The 19,956-nt window shown below is 41.7% G+C and overlaps 2 protein-coding genes across 2 annotated transcripts; both read right to left on the bottom strand.

Moving 5' to 3' along the window:
• Positions 1–4,256: 4,256 nt before the first annotated feature.
• LOC142174398 (uncharacterized) lies at positions 4,257–9,697 on the bottom strand. Its single transcript, XM_075240186.1, has 6 exons — positions 9,477–9,697; positions 9,164–9,239; positions 8,759–8,977; positions 8,593–8,652; positions 4,405–4,485; positions 4,257–4,280 (listed from the first exon to the last, which is right to left on the bottom strand). Exons 1-6 carry the CDS (start codon positions 9,695–9,697, stop codon positions 4,257–4,259), a joined length of 681 nt encoding a protein of 226 aa, XP_075096287.1.
• A 225-nt stretch (positions 9,698–9,922) lies between these two features.
• Positions 9,923–12,790, bottom strand: LOC142174397 (uncharacterized). Its single transcript, XM_075240185.1, has 5 exons — positions 12,547–12,790; positions 11,902–12,243; positions 11,256–11,751; positions 10,385–10,640; positions 9,923–10,291 (listed from the first exon to the last, which is right to left on the bottom strand). Exons 1-5 carry the CDS (start codon positions 12,788–12,790, stop codon positions 9,923–9,925), a joined length of 1,707 nt encoding a protein of 568 aa, XP_075096286.1.
• Positions 12,791–19,956: the final 7,166 nt, after the last annotated feature.

The raw sequence follows: 19,956 nt of genomic DNA, 5'->3' as shown, positions 1-19,956 counted from the left end.
TAGATACGAAAGACAACCCTTCCCAACCATATGCTGGGATTTCAAGAATGAGATCACTCTACTGGAAACATAATAAGTCACACCTCGCCACCCGATCCGTGGCACACACGGTATAGCCAATGTGACTGTCTTATCATGACAGTCTAGAATAGCATGACACAGAGATAGCCAATCCATGCCCAAAATGACATCGAAATCCACCATACACAATAATAAAAGATCCACACGGGTGTCTAGACCCCCAATAGTCACCACACACGACCGGTGCACACGGTATACAACAATAGTATCGCCCACCAGGGCAGATACATGAACAGGTAAAGCAAAAAACTCACGGGGCATACCCAAATAACGAGCAAAGTATGATGACACATAAGAAAAGGTGGAACCGGGATAAAATAATACAGAGGCATCTTTGTGGCAAACTGAAACAATATCTGTAATGACAACATCTGAAGCAATAGCATCGGGTCTGCCTGGGAGTGCATAAAAATGGGGCTGACTGCCCCCTGATCGACCTCCCCCTCTGGGGCGGCCCCTAGCTGACTGACCTCCACCCCTAGCTGGCTGGGCGGGTGGTGATGAAGCAACTAGCGCTAAAGCCGATGACTGACCCCTCTGCTAGGATGAACTAGCAAAACGACGGGGACACTGCCTCCACATGTGACCTACATCACCACACTCAAAACAACTCCCAGGTGCTCGAGAAGGGGACAGAAGGGAACCCCTCGCACCGGAGTGAGTAGCAGACGCACTCGATATAGAAGAGCCCTGGGCTGATGGAGCACGGGTCGAACTCTGAGCTGGAAGGGCATTGAGTGATGACTGGACCTGCTAAGATCCGTGATAATCATGACCTGGAGATGCCTAATGATAACCTGGGCGAGCTGGCTGAGCAGACCTGAATGAACGACCTCTGCCGTTCTGAAACTGATCCCTCGAAGGAGTACTACTATAGCTGCCAAATGCTCAAGGCCTCTTGGGCTCCCTCTCCTCTTGCTCCTAGCGACGAACATACTTAATCTCACTAGCAATATCCACAGACTCCTCGAAAGTAGCACCAGTCACCCTCTCCCTAGTCATAAGAATACGAAGTTGATAAGTAAGACCATCAACAAACCTCCTAAACCTTTCTCTATCTGTCGAGACCAACCAAATGGAATGATGAGTTAACTCGGACAACCTCAACTCATACTACAACATTGTCATCACCCCTTAATGTAACCACTCAAACTGCCTACATAGCTCCTCTCTGCGAGACTGCAGCACATACTTCTCAAGAAAGAGAACGGAGAACTACTGCTAGGTAAGGGGTGCTGCACCAACAGACCTACGCCTCTCAAAAACATCCCACCAAGTAAAGGCATCTCAAAAAAACTGATAAGTAGTGAAAGAGGCCCCGCTGGTCTCCAGAATACCTGCTGTATGAACCATTCTCTAGCACTTATCTAAGAAACCCTGGGCATCCTCGCCCTCTACATCACTGAAGGTGGAGGCTGCAGTCTACCAAACCTCTATAACCTACGCTGCTCATCCTCCGGCATAGAAGAAACTACATAGTCCGGAGCAGCGGTAACCGGCTGGGCTGGATATGCCCCTGACATCTGAAGTCCCTGCACGACCTACTTAAGTGTGCGAGCGACAGGAGTCTGATTGCCTCCCCCGGCCTGAGAAGTAGCTGCAGTTGTAGTGGCTAAAACCGCCTGAGCCAGGCCAGTGCAAACTGATAAGATCTGAGCTAAGGCCTCCTGAAAACCTGGAATCACAATAGGCACAGCTGGTGCCTGAGCTGGTGCTGCTGGAGCATCCATAGCTGGGACCTAGTCCTGAACTAGGGCAGATGGTGGATCTGAGGTGCTGCTCTAGCCGCTCTACCCCTACCACGACCACGACCGCGTCCTCGGCCTCTGGTGGCCACAGCTTGTGGTACTAGGGGTCATTCACCCCAACCAGTAGCCCGTGTCCTCACCATCTATGAGAGAGTAAAACAAAAGAAGTTTAGTACTCGGATCAATAAGTTCGCACGATAAGAATTTCAAGAATATGAGGTTTTTCCTAAAGGTTCTGCAGCCTCTCGAGGATAAATACAGACATCTTCATACCGATCCACAAGACTATACTAAACCTGCTCATGACTCGTGAGACCTAAGTAACCTAGGCTATGATACCAACTTGTCACGACCCTAACCCCGAACCCGGTCGTGATGTCGCTTCTTGTGAATAAAAGGCCAGCCAACTAAACTCAATTCACTTGTTAAAGCAGTTAATCAACATAGAGCCGGTCTAAAACATGATTTAATGATAATAAGTAGCAAAAATACAACCCGACATAGCCCAAACGGGGGAGTCACAAGTCACAACCATCTAACAATACATAATCCTCAAATGTAACTACAGAGTTTTAAATACTTAACTAAGAACATAAAGGAAATAGACAGGGAGGAGCTCCAGGATGTGAACTCCAACAGCTACATAAAGACTCCTCGAAGGTCCGCCTGAAGCTGGGATAAATCAACACTCAGGAGCGGAACCAGCTACGCCTGAATCTACATAAAATGGTTCAAGGAGTAAAGTGAGTACTCTAACTTAGTGAGTAACAAATGTAAATAACGACTGAAAGTAAGAAAACACGTAAGCCACACGACAATCTATAATGAAGTAGTAAAAATCATTTCAAAGCAGTAAACCAGTGAAAAATCAAGTAAAACTTCTTTCAACAAGTGAACAAGTAATTGACAGGTAATTAAGGTAAAGTAAACAAATAGAAGTTTGCCCCTCGGGCACATTATCAGCAAATCCGCCCCTCGGGCAACATCTCAGAACAATACCAGCCGCTCAGGCTCAATCTCACATCACAATGGGTACCCGCACTCACTGGGGGTGTGCAGACTCCTAGAGGGGCCCCTTACGACCCAAGCGCAACAACAAGCCATCTCGTGGCATCAAACTAGGCCCTCGGCCTCATATCAATCAAGCCACCTCGTGGCGTACATATCTCAGGCCCTCAGCCTCAAATCAGTATCAGTGTTTCCTCACAACATAGGCCCTCGTCCTTGCTCAGCCAAAAATCCTCACAAGCCCCTCGGGCAATAGTAAAATAGTGTTCTTAGCCCAAACATCATTTAAAATGTCATTTAAGTATTAAAACTGAGTAAACATGGTTGAGTAGTAAAATAGTGGAAAATAACATGACTGAGTTCAAGTATAAAGTCAAAACAGTGAGGAAATTTCAATAAAAATTCCTGAAGGGTTCAAATAGTTGGCACTAGGCCCAGATATGGCATTCAGTCCAAATAATGATGATAGCAAATAGTTTTCAATCAAATACACGATAAAATCATAAACCGGGATGGCCCAAGTCACAATCCCCAATAGTGCACGACCCCACGCTCGTCATCAAGCGTGTGCCTCACTTCAATTTCTAGGTAAAATTCACAAAATAATCGAGTTTTTAGTCCATGAATCTTAACTCCAAGTAATTCCCCTTGAACCCCTCTTCAATATCCTTCAAAAATCTCCAAAAATGACCAGCTATGAAGGAAGTGAGCCCCAAACACCAAAATGTCTGCAACTGTTGGAACTCAAAATCTGCAATTTTTCAAACTTCAAAATCATCCGGTTGACCAACTGAAACTCACCCGAGGCCCCCGAGACCTCAACCAAAGGAACAAACATATCTTAAAACCTTATTCAGACTTGTTCCAATCACCAAAACACCTCAAACAACATCAAATCACCCAAAACAAATCGGATTCAAGCCAAACTTTCTAAAATCTTCCAAATTACGCTTTTGATCAAAAACCCAACCAAACCACGTTTGAATGACCTGAAAATTTGCACACACATACAAAATGACATAATGGAACTACTGCAACTCTCGGAATTCCATTCCAACCCTATATCCAAATCTCTCCTATCAACCGAAAATTGCTAAAATATCAACTTCACCAAGTCAAGCCTAAATCTACTACGAACCTCCAAAACTCATTCCGATCACACTCCTAAGTAATAAATCACCTCTTAAAGCTAACATAACCATCAAAACTCACATCTGAGCCCTCTAACACATAAGTCAACATCCGGTTGACTTTTCCAACTTAAGCTCCCTCAAAAGAGGCTAAGTGTCTCAAACCTTACCAAATTCCTTCCGGATTCGATCCGACCAACCCGATATCACATAACCCAGATAAACAAAGCATAAATAAGCAGGAATGGGGAAAATGGAGCAGTAATTCATGAGATGAGTTGCTGGGTCATCACAACCGTGGTTTCTGAATTGCCTACATATCCATAATTTTACAGGAATCAGGCCGTATGTAGTTCAGGATCCATCGGTGGAGTATACCGATAAAGCCATTTCAAGAACGGATGCAAAATCTAAGGCTAGGTGAGTGAATGACTTACAGGAATGATTAGGTTTAATATGGCTTGAGGGAACTGGAGTGGGATCACACCTACTGGGGTAGCCATTGCTCGCCGTTTTACCTACAAATAGAAGCAATACCAGCGTATACTGTGTATAAATTTAAACATGATGCAAATTCCTGTCGGACCATGAATGTTGTCTTCGGACGATTAGGAATGGCATCCTCAGACCATGATGTCATGGGCCATGGGTTGTTTGATGCAAGATTTGCAGGCCATGAGATGATGTTCTCCGGCTATGAGGATGGTACCTCCGAACTATGATGCCTTTGAATAATTATATGCAGAGGATTGAAAGAGATCCTCAAGCCATGACATGGTGTTCTCGGGCTATGAAGATGGTGCTTCCGAACGATGATGCCTTTGGATGAGTTGGTGATATTTCAGACCATGAAGGATGCAGTAGTATGATGCAAACAAGACAGAGCTCGGTCTTGTGAATTGAAGGGCAAAGCTTAGCCCGTAAGAGAAACAAGATAAATAGTTTTTGGGATAGCACTTAGTTTCGAAGAAAATTGGAGGCAGAGCTTAACCTCAGAAGGTAGAATGGTAGCCTTATGCAGATTGGAAGGCAGAATAGTAGCCTTATGCAATGCAAATGCAGATGGAGTTAGATCTTAACATCGAAAGGTAGAATGGTATCCATATGCAGATTGGAGGGTAGAAGGGGTTGCCATTTGCAGATTGGAAAGCAGAATAGTAGCCTTATGCAATGCGAAGGAAGATAGAGACAGTGTTTAGTCTCGGAAGGCATAATGGTAGCCTTATGCGAATTGGAAGGCAGAATATTAGCCTTATGCAATGCCAATGCAGATGGAGAAAACGTTTAGTCTCGGAAGGCAGAATGGAAGCCTTATGTAAATTGGAAGGCAGAATAGTAGCCTTATGCAATGCAAATGCAGATGGAGACAATGTTTAGTCTCGGAAGGTAGAATGGTAGTCTTATGCAGATTGGAAGGCAGAATAGTAGCCTTATGCAATGCGAATGCAGATGGAGACAACATTTAGTCTCGGAAGGCAGAATGGTAGCCTTATGCAATTTGGAAGGCAAAATGGTACCCTTATGCAGATTTGAAGGCAGAATAGTAGCCTTATGCAATGTAGATGCAAATGGAGATAGTGTTTAGTCTCGGAAGGCAGAATGGTAGCCTTATGTAGATTGAAAGGCAGAACAGTAGCCTTATGCAATGCAGACGTAGATGGAGACGACGTTTAGTCTCGGAAGGCAGAATGGTAGCATTATGGAAGAAATAAAATAACAAATGACAATAGAGTTTTCTTAGCTGATAGCAGGTTGCAGCACTGTGATTACTGGTATAATTATGACATACGGGACATCATTGGTGCGTACTAGCAGCAAATGCTAGCAAGTATCACGGTTCGGAGAGTCGCATTCTTGAACAATGTTTGTTCCATGGGTGTACAGTGTGTCTGATGATTTCGCAATCCTAGTGCCTGCATCCAAAGAAAAATGGTGAGTTTTGTATGGGGAGGAGTTTATTTCATATCCCTACTGTCTTTGCTTGACTCGTTCGACTTTGATCTAGTGATACTGTCTGTATCGTTGGGGTAGCGCTGCTAAACTGTCACACCCCAACCTTGGGAGGTGTGGCTGGCACCCGATGCCCCAAGGCCCGAGCGAACCAACCATGAGATATGATCTGAAATATAATAACCTGCAGGCAGAAGAGCCCAACACGACATATATATATATATATATATATATATATATATATATAAACTAGGCCAACAAGGCTGTAACAACAGTATAACAGCTATCCAGAAGGTCGATAGGGTGATATGAAAAATATATATATACAATGACCGCTAGTCTGCAAGCCTCTAAGAGTGTAAGACAATCTCAACAGGGCGGGACAAAGCCCCCGACATGCCCAAAACCACACATATACATCTGTAATAGTACCAATGGACTCAAAGTCAGCAACTCCGAAGAAGTGGAGTGCGAAACCCAACGCTGATCCTGGGGGTCCTACTGAGGAGGCACGCCGCTCTGTCTATTGGAACCTGTGGGCATGAATACAGCGCATAAAAATGCGTCAGTACGAAATATGTACTGAATATGTAGGGCGACAAGTGTAACATGAAAAATGTAATTAACAAGAGAAGAGACATAGAGATAATTTGAATTCTGAAACTAGCCTCGGTAGGAAACTAAAATTCAACATGGATATAAATGTATGCTCGTGACACCGTCGTTCACTATCGCTACTTATAATATATCACATTATATAATAATAAATCCCTCTGTGGGGCTATAAAATCCATAACATACTCGACCATAATAAAGGCTCGGTAGAATCGTACCTGGCCACGTGAAGATCGGTAATCCCAACTGATCAGTGGTTACACAATATGTGTCATACCCGACCGTCTATAGTGCGGCTCGGTAATGAAAGTAAATACATACATATACTAAATCATGAATTATATAGGTGCAATGCGAAACCAACCTTAAAAGACGTATTCTAAGAAGAGTCGAAGTGGCCTATCATCATTATTCCCCGACTATCATGGTTGTGGCTAAAAATATTTAATTTTCAACTACGAGCCAACAAGTACTAAGAACATGAGAGTTGTGTATTATGAGCACCTTTGAAGTAAATGTTACTTATTCATGATTTATATGAACGTCGAAAGGAGAACGAGTAAAAAGGCTCTAGTTCTTTTTAAGCAAGGAACAAGGAAATCCGAGAATTCATAGATATCCTCTAGAGTAAGCAATCTATGAGAAAAGATCAGGTCTAAGCATCTTTATAAGTTGAAGGTGAAATAACTTGAATCCGACGAGACAATTCGATAAACGTTTATTCGAATTCTAGTCATGCCGAAAAGTATAGCGAAAGCCCTACATACCTTGTCGATGGAGTTATATACTCTTCCAAGACCTAAAAAGCCTTATGAATGATTTCCTACATAATACAAACCATTCAAAATCAAATTCAAGCTCATAGCTTATATAATTCTTCATTTAGACATTTACTCGAACAACTTGTGGCCATGAATTTGTAGACTCTTTTGTAGATTAATTTTCCCCCAACACACCACCAAATTTTATTTTACTACATCTCCTCATCAACAGAATTCCATCCATGTCTTCACAGATCCAAACAACACAATAAAACCATATAGAACAGCCCCAACAATCAAACCATATTAAGAGACGTTTCTTAAAAAAAATCAAGAATATTTCTATAGAGGTTTCAAATATTTCTTAAGAATTCTTATGGTAGAAGTTTACAAAGATAAAAGAGGAAGTTAAATCATACCTTATATGACCAGAATTACTCAAAATTCGAAATTACAAGGCGGAGTTTTGCTATGAAAAGTGAAACACCGAAGAATTCACGATTCCGAAGCTACCATGGTGTTCTCCATCTTGAGGATGACTAAATTGTTGCTATGCTTGGCTAGATGGATGGGAGGAGTTTGAGAGGAAATCCCTAGGTTTTTGGTTCTGTTTTGGAGAGGATAAAACGCAGGGGTTCTGTTTTAAAAATTGACTTAAATAAAGAAATTTTGACTAAACCCGACTAGGCACACTGTTCCCGTAACAGTGTGCACCCCTGTACGAAAATGTTAATATCTCTCTACTCCGAAGTCGTATTAACGAACGGTTTGTTGCGTTGAAAACTAGACTCATAGACCTTCGATTTGGTAGGTAGAACACACCATAACTCCCAGTATATTGAGATAAAAGGTCATCAACATTTTATCCAAATTCCAGTGAAATTTAAACCCGTAACTTGCGCGCGATCTTTGTCGAATTTTTAATCACAACTCAAATGACTTCCAATATTAACATATAACTATCGCATCATTTAAATATCTCATAGAAATTATCTTCCTATCGAATTAGCCCATTTACAGCATGATAACGCCGAATATACAAGGTGTAACATTCTCCCCTCCTTAAGAACATTCGTCCTCGAATGCTAACGGTTAACCTAACTTCTGATTTTTTTTAAAAAAAAAATTTCGCCAGAGTTTCCCCTATAAATAGGAATATCCAAAACCTGTCATCATCCCAAACATACATATCTAAGGCCACACAGGGCTACACATCATAATAATAACATCAACTTGGCCTCACCCGACCATTTACTTATACAATAATGATAATAAGAAGGTTAGACATGACATAATTACCTTAACTGTCACTGGTTGATATATGTGCAACAACTGCCATATTTGTCTCAAGCATATCACCTGAAGACTCAAATAAATGAGGGTATCTGGACTTCATGTCCTCCTTGGCCTCCCATGTCATTTCCTCTACATTATTGCTCCTCTAAAGTACTTTTACTGAGGCTACCTCTTTAGTCCGTAGCTTACGAATTTGATGGTCAAGAATGGCAATAGGTATTTCTTCATATGACAAGTTCTCGGAAACTTCAATATCCTCGATAGGGCTGATGCAAGAAGGATCACCTAAGAATTTCCGAAGCTTGGAAATGTGAAATATCGGATGGATTGCTTCTAATTCTGGTGGCAGGTCAAGTTTGTAGGCTACTCGCCCAATTCTCTGAACAATCTGATATGGCCCAACATATCTAAGGTTGAGTTTTCCTTTCTTACCAAATCTCATTACACCCTTCATAGGCGACACTTTCAAGAATACCCAGTCTCCCACAACAAATTCCAAGTCTCGACGTCGGTTATCTGAATATGATTTCTGTCGACTTTGAGATGTACACAACCTTTCCTGGATCAACTTTACCTTTTCTACAGCTTGTTGTACCAATTCAGGTCCTAGCAACTTTGTCTCGCCAACATCGAACCAGCCAATAGGAGATCTGCATTTCCTCCCATATAGTGCCTCATAAGGTGCCATCTGAATACCAGCGTGATAACTGTTATTGTAGGCAAACTCAATAAGTGGTAAATGATCTTCCCAACTTCCCTTGAAGTCTAAGATACAAGCTCGCAACATAGCTTCGAGTGTCTGAATAGTGCATTCGTCTTGTCCGTCGGTCTGCGGATGAAATGTTGTACTAAGGTTAACAAGAGTACCCAAACCTTCTTGAAAAGACCTCCAGAAATTAGCTGTAAATTGGGCACCTCTGTCAGATATAATAGAAAACGGAACACCATGTAGCCGAACAATTTCCTTGATATACAGGCTCGCATAGTCTTCAGCTGAATAGGTGGTCCCAACTGGGAGAAAGTGAGCTGATTTCGTCAGCCTATCCACAATGACCCAAATAGAATTGAACTTACGGCGAGAATTGGGCAATCCAGTAATGAAATCCATATTAATCGATTCCTATTTCCAAGCTGGAATCTCAATATTTTGAAGTAGCCCTCCAGGTTTCTGGTGTTCAGCTTTAACCTGCTGGCAGTTGGGACACTGAGCCACAAATGTGGATATATCTTTCTTCATGCCGTTCCACCAGTATAGTTGACGAAGATCATGATACATTTTGGTTGAACCAGGATGAACTGAGTACCGAGACTGGTGCATCTCTGTCATAATTTGCTAACGAAGCTCCCCAACATTAGGTACACACCATCGGCCTTTATATTTTAGAATTCCATCATCAGATTGCTCGAACAACTGCTTCTTCTGAAAAGGGATGCTATCTTTAATTTTGACTAACTCCGGATCCTCAAATTGGCGCATTTCTACCTCAGCTACCAGTGATGACCCCGCAATATTTTGGACTACTACACCCTGGTCACCTGTATCATGTAGCCGTACACTCAGGTTAGCCAATCGATATATCTCCTTAGTCATTTCAAATTTCCCAGCTTCTACATGGTTCAAGCTGCCCATGGATTTGCGACTCAATGCATCAGCTACCACATTCGCTTTGCCCGGATGGTACAAAATATCCACATCATAGTCCTTCAGCAATTCAAGCCATCTCCTTTATCTCAAGTTCAAGTCTTTCTGCTTAAATATATATTGTAAACTTTTGTGATCTGTATAGATATCCACATGAACACCATAAAAATAATGACGCCATATTTTCAAGGCAAATATAACGACTGCTAACTCAATATCGTGAGTCGGATAATTGTATTCGTGCTTCCGCGATTGCCACGAAGCATATGCAATAACTTTTCCATGCTGCATTAGAACACATCCCAATCCAACCTTGGATGCATCACAATATACCACATAACCTTCAAATCCTTCAGGAAGTGCTAGAACAGGTGCTGATGTTAAGCGTTTCTTCAACTCATGAAAGCTCCTTTCACATGCATCAGACCATTGGAACTTAACGGCTTTGTGTGTCAATTTTGTCATGGGAGCAGCAATAGAAGAGAAGTTCTCAACAAATCTCCGATAATAACCAGCTAAGCCCAAGAAACTACGAACTTCCGTAGGAGTTGTGGGTCTAGGCCAGTTTTGTACTGCTTCAATTTTCTGACCATCTACCTTAATACCTTCATCGGAAATGTTATGCCCAAGGAAAGCCACTGAATTCAACCAAAATTCACATTTGGAGAATTTAGCATATAAGTTTTGATTTTTCAAAGTCTGCAACACCACACGCAAATGATCCTCATGTTCTGCTTTTGATCGAGAATATACCAGAATATCATCAATGAAAACAATTACAAATATATCTAGAAATGGATTGAAAACCCGATTCAATAAATCCATAAAAGCTGCTGGCGCATTAGTAAGACCGAAAGACATCACAAGAAATTCATAATGGCCATATCTAGTCCGGAAAGCCGTTTTCAGAATATCTCTCTCCTTAACTCGCAATTGGTGATAGCCGGATCGAAGGTCAATCTTTGAGAAATATTTGGCACCTTGCAACTGATCAAACAAATCATCAATTCTAGGTAAAGGGTACTTGTTCTTGATAGTCACTTTGTTGAGTTGGCGATAGTCAATACACATTCTTAACGAACCATCCTTCTTACGAACAAACAACACTAGTGCACCCAAGGGAGATGTGCTGGGCCTGATAAAGCCCTTATTCAAAAGATCCTTCAACTGGGCTTTCAATTCTTTTAACTCGGCAGGAGCCATTCTATATGGAGGAATAGATATTGGTTGAGTATCTGGAAGCATATCAATAGCAAAGTTGATTTCTCTTTCCGGAGGAAGACCAGGAAGTTCATCAGGAAATACATCAGGAAATTCATTCACGATGGGAACCGATTGAAGAGTTGGAGATTTCACCTCCATATCATGCACTCGTACCAAATGATAGATGTACCCTTTCAAAATCATCCTTCGAGCTTTAAGGTAAGAAATAAACTTTCCCTTAGGCGCTACAGCATCACCTTTCCATTCAATAATAGGCTCACTTGGAAAATTAAAACGAACAATCTTTGTCCAGCAATCTACATTGGCATAACAAGAAGCCAACCAATCCATACCCATAATGATATCAAAATCAACCATTTCTAGCTCATGCAAATAAGCTAACGTATGGCGGTCATGAATCTTCACGTCACAACTTCGATATACCCGTCTAACTACAACAGACTCACCCATTGGTGTAGATACCTCAAAGGACTTATGCAACAATTCAGGCTCCCTATCACATTTACTAGCAACGAAGGGGGAGATATACGATAATGTAGAACCAGGATCTATCAAGGCATACATATCGGTAGAAAAGACGGATTGTATACTTGTAACCACGTCCGGAGATGACTCTAAATCCTGACGACTCGATAAAGCATATATGCGATTCTGCTGACCTACTGAACCAGAAGCTCCAAATCTTCCCCTACCCCTGCCAGCTGATGTCTGCATACTCTGCCTAGGAGGACGTACCGAAGAAGAAGAAGCCCATGCAGATGCCGTCGGCTGAGCCATACCCCCTCCACCTGTCATCGGACAATGTCTCATAATATGACCTGGCTGTCCACATGTATAACATGCATCAGAACCCTGGCGACATGGTCCAAAATGATTTCGGCCACATCGATCACATCTAGGAAACTGAGGCCTCATCTGACTAAACTCGCCTCTAAACTGTGGACCTGGGGTCCGTGAATTCTGACCTGGACCAGAATTAGTGGTCCGATCCTGGCGCTATCCCTGAAACTGTGGCGGTGCACTAGCTGCCGGATAAGACTAACGCCGGGGAAACTGTGGCCTAAATCCACCTCAAAACTCTCCTATGTTACCTGCGAACCGCGCCCTCTTCTGCTTCCCTCTATCATGCTCTCGATTGGCTCGTTGTTGCCTCTTGCGATCCTCTAGACCCTGTGCATATGCTTGAATACGGGCAATATCCATTCCTTGGTTTAGAGAAGCTGTAGTGCACTCATTTATCAAGTGTGCCTCCAAACCACTAACAAACTGGTGTACCCGATCACTCATATCAGCAACAATCGTAGGAGCATACCTAACCAAAGAGTTGAACTGCATGCTATATTCCCGAACGCTCATATTACCCTGTTCTAAGTGTAAGAACCTATCTCGTCGGGCTCTTCGAAGATCGATTGGCAAATATTGCTATTAAAATGCCTCAGAGAACTCCTTCCATGTCACTGGTGGCACATTAGGCCCCCGAGTCTGCTTCCAAGTCTCATACCATGTCACAACAAGATCACGTAGTCTATAAGAAGTAAACTCCACTGACTCAACATCCGTGGCATGTATAATTTGTAAGGTCCGTTGCATAAGATCCAGAAAATACTGTGGGTCAGCATTAGGATCAACCCCTGTAAATACTGGAGGATCCAAGTTGATAATGTCCCGAACTCTCGCACTCACGGACCTATCAGCAATACCGAGGGTCTAGTGTTAGGCCTGGGAGGCCACTACTCGAGTCAGTAATTGTACAACACTCCGCATGTCTAGGTCCTGATCAGGAACAACTGGGAGAGGGACTGGAGGTATGTTAGCTCCTCTACGCCCTTCCGGGGGTGGTGGGGGTACTGCCCCGGAAGCCTGAGAATCAGCCTCATTCTGTGGCTCATGTTGATCTACATTAGCAGGTGGCACCTGACTTGTGCCCTCTCCCACCTCCTCATCCAACCTCTGAATAAATTTCATAGCCACTTGTCGTCTCCTAGTGTTAGGCATCACTGAGAAGGTAAACAAAAAGAGAATTAGGAATGAACACTTATGATTAGGCTCTATTGCACGATCTAGATCAAGAAGAAAGTAATAATCCTAAATGCCCAATAGCCTCATGTTTATAAGTGTGGTGCACAACACACCATAAACAAGACTCTACTAGACACGGCTTGCAGACTCCCTAGGACTGACCTGCTCTGATACCAAGTTTGTCACACCCCAACCTTGGGAGGTGTGGCTGGCACCCGATGCCCGAAGGCCCGAGCGAACCAACCATGAGATATGATCTGAAATATAATAACCTGCAGGCAGAAGAGCCCAACACGACATATATATATATATATAAACTAGGCCAACAAGGCTGCAACAACAGTATAACAGCTATCCAGAAGGCCGATAGGGCGATACGAAAAATATATATATATACAATGACCGCTAGTCTGCAAGCCTATAAGAGTGTAAGACAATCTCAGCAGGGCGGGACAAAGCCCCCGACATGCCCAAAACCACACATATACATCTGTAATAGTACCTATGGACTCAAAGTCAGTAACTCCGAAGAAGTGGAGTGCGAAACCCAACGCTGATCCTGGGGGTCCTACTGAGGAGGCACACCGCTCTGTCTATTCGAACTTGTGTGCATGAATACAGCGCATAAAAATGCGTCAGTACGAAATATGTACTGAATATGTAGGGAGACAAGTGTAACATGAAAAATGTAATTAACAAGAGAAGAGACATATAGACAATTTGAATTCTAAAACTAGCCTCGGTAGGAAACTAAAATTCAACATGGATATAAATGTATGCTCGTGACACCGTCGTTCACTATCGCTACTTATAATATATCACATTATATAATAATAAATCCCTCTGTGGGGCTATAATATCCATAACATACCCGGCCATAATAAAGGCTCGGTAGAATCGTACCCGGCCACGTGAAGCTCGGTAATCCCAACTGATCAGTGGTTACACAATATGTGTCATACCCGGCCGTCTATAATGCGGCTCGGTAATGAAAGTAAATACACACATATACTAAATCATGAATTATATAGGTGCAATGCGAAACCAACCTTAAAAGACATATTCTAAGAAGAGTCGAAGTGGCCTATAATCACTATTCCCCGACTATCATGGTTGTGGCTAAAAATAGTTAATTTTCAACTACGAGCCAACAAGTACTAAGAACATGAGAGTTGTTTATTATGAGCACCTTTGTAGTAAATGTTACTTATTCATGATTTATATGAACGTCGAAAGGAGAAAGAGTAAAAAGGCTCTAGTTCTTTTTAAGCAAGGAACGAGGAAATCCGAGAATTCATAGATATCCTATAGAGTAAGCAATCTATGAGAAACAGGTCTAAGCATCTTTATAAGTTGAAGGTGAAATAACTCGAATCCGATGAGACAATTCGATAAACGTTTATTCGAATTCTAGTCATGCCGAAAAGTATAGCGAAAGCCCTACATACCTTGTCGATGGAGTTATATACTGTTTCCAAGACCTCAAAACCCTTAGGAATGATTTCCTACATAATACAAACCATTCAAAATCAAATTCAAGCTCATAGCTTATATAATTCTTCATTTAGACATTTACGCGAACAACTTGTGGCCATGAATTTGTAGACTCTTTTGTAGATTAATTTTCCCACAACACACCACCAAATTTTACTTTACTACATCTCCTCATCAACAAAATTTCATCCATGTCTTCACAGATCCAAACAACACAATAAAACCATATAGAACAGCCCCAACAATCAAACCATACTAAGAGAGGTTTCTTAAAAAAATCAAGAATATTTCTATAGAGGTTTCAACTATTTATTAAGAATTCTTATGGTAGAAGTTTACAAAGATCAAAGAGGAAGTTAAATCATACCTTATGTGACCAGAATTACTCAAAATTCGAAATTACAAGGCGGAGTTTTGCTATGAAAAGTGAAACACCGAAGAATTCACGATTCCGAAGCTACCATGGTGTTCTCCATCTTGAGGATGACTAAATTGTTGCTATGCTTGGATAGATGGATGGGAGGAGTTTGAGAGGAAATCCCTAGGTTTTTGGTTCTGTTTTGGAGAGGATAAAACGCAGGGGTTCTGTTTTAAAAATTGACTTGAATAAAGAAATTTTGACTAAACCCGACTAGGCACACTGTTCCCGTAACAGTGTTCACCCCTACATGAAAATGTTAATATCTCTCTACTCCGAAGTCGTATTAACGAACGGTTTATCGCATTAAAAACTAGACTCATAGAACTTCGATTCGGTAGGTAGAACACACTATAACTCCCAGTATATTGAGATAAACAGTTATCAACATTTTATCCAAATTCCAGTGAAATTTAAACCCGTAACTTGCGCTCGATCTTTGTCAAATTTTTAATCACAACTCAAATGACTTCCAATCTTAACATATAACTATCGCATCATTTAAATATCTCATAAAAATTATCTTCCTATCGAATTAGCCCATTTATTGCATGATAACGCCGAATACACAAGGTGTAACATAAACAAAGCAGTCTCAATAATAAACATGCATGATTTTATAAAAGCATGACATAAATTTATAATTAAAAATAACTTTTAGATGAACCGACGAACATGACATAGCTCGGGACATTGCAACCTCTCTTGCTACGGAATTTTGAGGGTCCTTCTTAAAATTCTGCCCCAGTTTGATGGGTTGACATTTCTGACTGTTACTCATGCAGCGATCAGCTGAAACTACTTCGGAATTTTAAGGGCCCTCTTCAAAATTCTGCCCTAGTTTCCAATTGCGGGGAAAAAAATTAAATTTTATTGAATTGTGACCGAACCCATAGGGCTGCCTACATATCCCCTCTTAAATGGAAATCAGGTCAGGTGTAGTTCAATTTACATCATATAAGGAAAACATAAAGATTGCACATAGTAATACTTGACCGCATTCGAATTGATCGGCTCTGTCCAGACTTCCTCATCCAATTCTGCAAGTTTGAGGGCTCCTCCTGTCAAAATCCGGTGAACCATATATGGACCTTGCCAGTTGGGAGAGAACTTCCCTTTGGCTTCATCTAGATGCGGAAAAATTTTCTTTAACACTACCTGTCCCGGTGCGAACTGTCTTGGCTTGACTCTTTTGTTGAAGGCTCTGGACATTCTGTTCTGATAGAGTTGACCATGGCAGACTGCATTAATTCTCTTTCTGTCTATAAGGGCTAGTTGCTCATAACGACTTTTTACCCACTTTGTGTCGTCGAGATCAACTTCTTGTATGATCCTTAGGGAAGGAATTTCTACCTCAACAAGAATGACAACCTATGTACCGTAAACCAACATATAGGGGGTTGTCCCAGTTGATGTGAGGACTATGGTGCGATACCCCAGAAGAGCAAATGATAACTTCTCGTGCCACTTTTTATGCTTCTCTATCAGTTTCCTCAATATCATCTTGATATTCTTGTTGGCAGCTTCTATAGCTCCATTCATCCGAGGTCTGTAGGCTGTGGAATTCTTGTGTCTGATCCTAAAGGTTTTGCACATAGATTTCATCAAGTCGCTGTTGAGGTTGGAGCTATTATCAGTAATGATTGACTCTGGAATTTTGAATCGACAAATAATGCGGTCGTGGACAAAGTCTTCCACAACTTTCTTAGTCACTGTTTGTAAAATGCTGCTTCGACCCATTTGGTGAAATATTCGATGGCTACTAGGATAAACCTGTGTCCGTTGGAAGCGATAGGCTCAATAACGTCCATTCCCCAGGCGGTGAACGGCCACGGTGAGCTTGTTGTGTTTAGCTCGCTTGGAGGTACCTTTAGCATGTCTGCATGTATCTGACAGTGGTGACATTTCCTGACATATTGAATGTAGTCCGTTTCCATAGTCATCCAAAAGTAGCCAGCCTAGAGTATTTTCTTTGCTAAGACAAAACCGTTCATATGTGAACCGTAGGTCCAAGCATGAATTTCCTCTAGTAGCCTGGATGCTTCCTTTGTGTCGACACATCTTAATAATCCTAAATCGGGAGTCCTCCTATACAGGATTCCTCCACTATGAAAGAAGTTGGACAATCTCTGAAGTGTGCGTTTCTGAGTAGGATTCGCAAGCTCCGGGTACTCGACTTTTGCCAAATATTCCTTGATATCATGAAACCAAGGCTTTCTGTCTGCTTCCTCTTCAACATTGGCAAAATAAGCTGGCTGATTATGGATATTCACCGGAATGGGATAAATGAAACTCTTGTCAGGATGCTGTATCATAGATGATAGGGTAGCCAATGCATCAGCGAACTCATTTAGGATTCTAGGAACATGCTGGAAATTTGTCTTCGTGAACCTCTTTTTCCATTCATGTACATGATGCAGATACAGGAGTATCTTGGAGTTCTTGGTCGTCTATTCTCCTTCTACCTGATGTATAAGCAAGTATGAATCTCTAATTACTAGCAGCTCTTGAACGTTTATGTCAATGGTCATTTGATTCCGAAGATGCAGGCTTCATACCCGACCATATTGTTGGTGCAGGGGAACCTAAGTTTGGCAGACACCAGATAATGCTGACCGATTTCTAATATTAGGACTGCTCCCATGCCAACTCATTTGAAGTTTGCTGCTCTATCGAAGAACATTCTCCAACCATCATGGGATTCCGCAATGTCTTCTCCTATGAATGATACCTCTTAATCAGGAAAATATGTTTTTAGGGGTTCGTATCCTCCATCCATAGGGTTTTCAGCAAGGTGGTCTGCCAGTGCCTGTCCCTTGACTGCTTTCTGAGTTACGTAAACAATGTCGAACTCACTCAACAGGATTTTCCACTTGGCTAGCTTGACGGTGGGCATGGGCTTCTGAATGACGTACTTCAAGTGATCCATTCTCGATATGAGATATGTAGTATAGGCACAGAAGTAATGTCTCAGCTTCTGAGCTATCCAAGTCAAAGCATAACAGGTGTGTTCCAATAGAGAATATCGGGGGTTGTACGAGTTGAACTTCTTACTGAGATAATAAATGGCTTGTTCCTTCCTTCCCGTTTCTTCATGCTGCCCTAGAATACAGCCGAAAGCACCATCTAACACTGCAAGGTAGAATAATAAGGGTCTACCTGGCTCGGGTGGGACTAAGACTGGTGTTGTTGACAGGTACTCCTTGATTTTGTCGAAGGCCTTTTGGTAGTCATCGGTTCATTTGGTGGCGGAATCCTTCTTTAACATCTTAAAGATTGGCTTGCAGATAACTGTAGATTGTGCTATGAATCAGGTGATGTAGTTAAGCCTTCCCAAAAAACTCATCACATCTTTCTTGTTCCTTGGCGGTGGTAGTTCTTGAATGGCTTTGACTTTCGATGGATCCCATTCTATTCCTCGATGGCTCATAATAAACCCAAGAAATTTCCCAGCAGGAACCCCAAATGTGCACTTTGCAGGGTTTAGTTTCAGGTTGTATCTCCGTAGTGTATTGAAAAACTTCCTCAGATCTTCTATGTGGTCAATGGCCTTCTTGGTTTGATAATAATATCATCCACATATACCTCTATCTCCTTGTGTATAATATCATGGAAAAAGGTAATCACGACCCTCATGTAGGTGGGCTCTACATTCTTCAGGCCGAATGGAATCATCTTGTAACAATACACTCCCCACGGTGTAATGAAAACCATTTTCTCAGCATCTTCCTCATCCATCCAGATCTGATGATAACCAGCGAAGCAATCTACGAATGACTGTAGTTCATGCTTGGCGCAATTGTCAATTAGGATGTGTATATTTGGCAAAGGGAAGTCATTTTACGGACTGGCCCGGTTGAGATCCCGATAGTTGACACAAAGTCTGACCTTCCCATCCTTCTTTAGAACTGTCACAATATTGACTAACCATATAGGATAATCTACTACCCTGAGAACCTCAGCGTTGATCTTCTTGGTAACTTCTTCCTTGATTTTAAAACTCATATCAGGCTTGAACTTTCTGAGCTTTTGCTTTACCGGTGGACACATTGGATCAGTTGGCAGTTTGTGAGCCACAACAGACGTACGCAGACCAGTCATGTCATCATACGACCAGGCAAATATGTCCTCATACTCATTTAGAAATTCTGTGTATTCTTTCTTCTCTGATGGTGACAAGTGAATGATGATTCGCATTTCCTTGATGTTTTCTGCATCTCCCAAGTTGACAATTTCGATCTCGTCCATGTTAGACTTAGGTCTTTTCTCAAAGTTCTTAACGTCTTTGACAATCCTATCAGGTATATCATCTTCCTCTGAATCCATGTCCGTTTGTTGTGTTGTTTCATTGCATGTCACAGTCATTGGTTCATCAAGACAAGTAATGGTAATGATGTATTAGTAAAGCAAGGAGAGAAAACGATAGCAATAAATATTAATTCATAAGAAAAATCAAAAATGCTTTTGATAGATTGAGTAATGGTTATGAACATCGAAGATCTTATAGAGGGAATTGAAAAATGGAAAAAGAAAAGAATTTAGTAAATAAAACAGCGAATAATGCTTGTTT

The sequence above is a fragment of the Nicotiana tabacum genome, chromosome 20 (assembly GCF_000715075.1).
Source record: "Nicotiana tabacum cultivar K326 chromosome 20, ASM71507v2, whole genome shotgun sequence".
Taxonomy (NCBI): Eukaryota; Viridiplantae; Streptophyta; class Magnoliopsida; order Solanales; family Solanaceae; genus Nicotiana; species Nicotiana tabacum.
The sequence above is the reverse complement of the archived record's forward strand: the minus strand, read 5'-3'. Positions and strand labels throughout refer to the sequence as shown.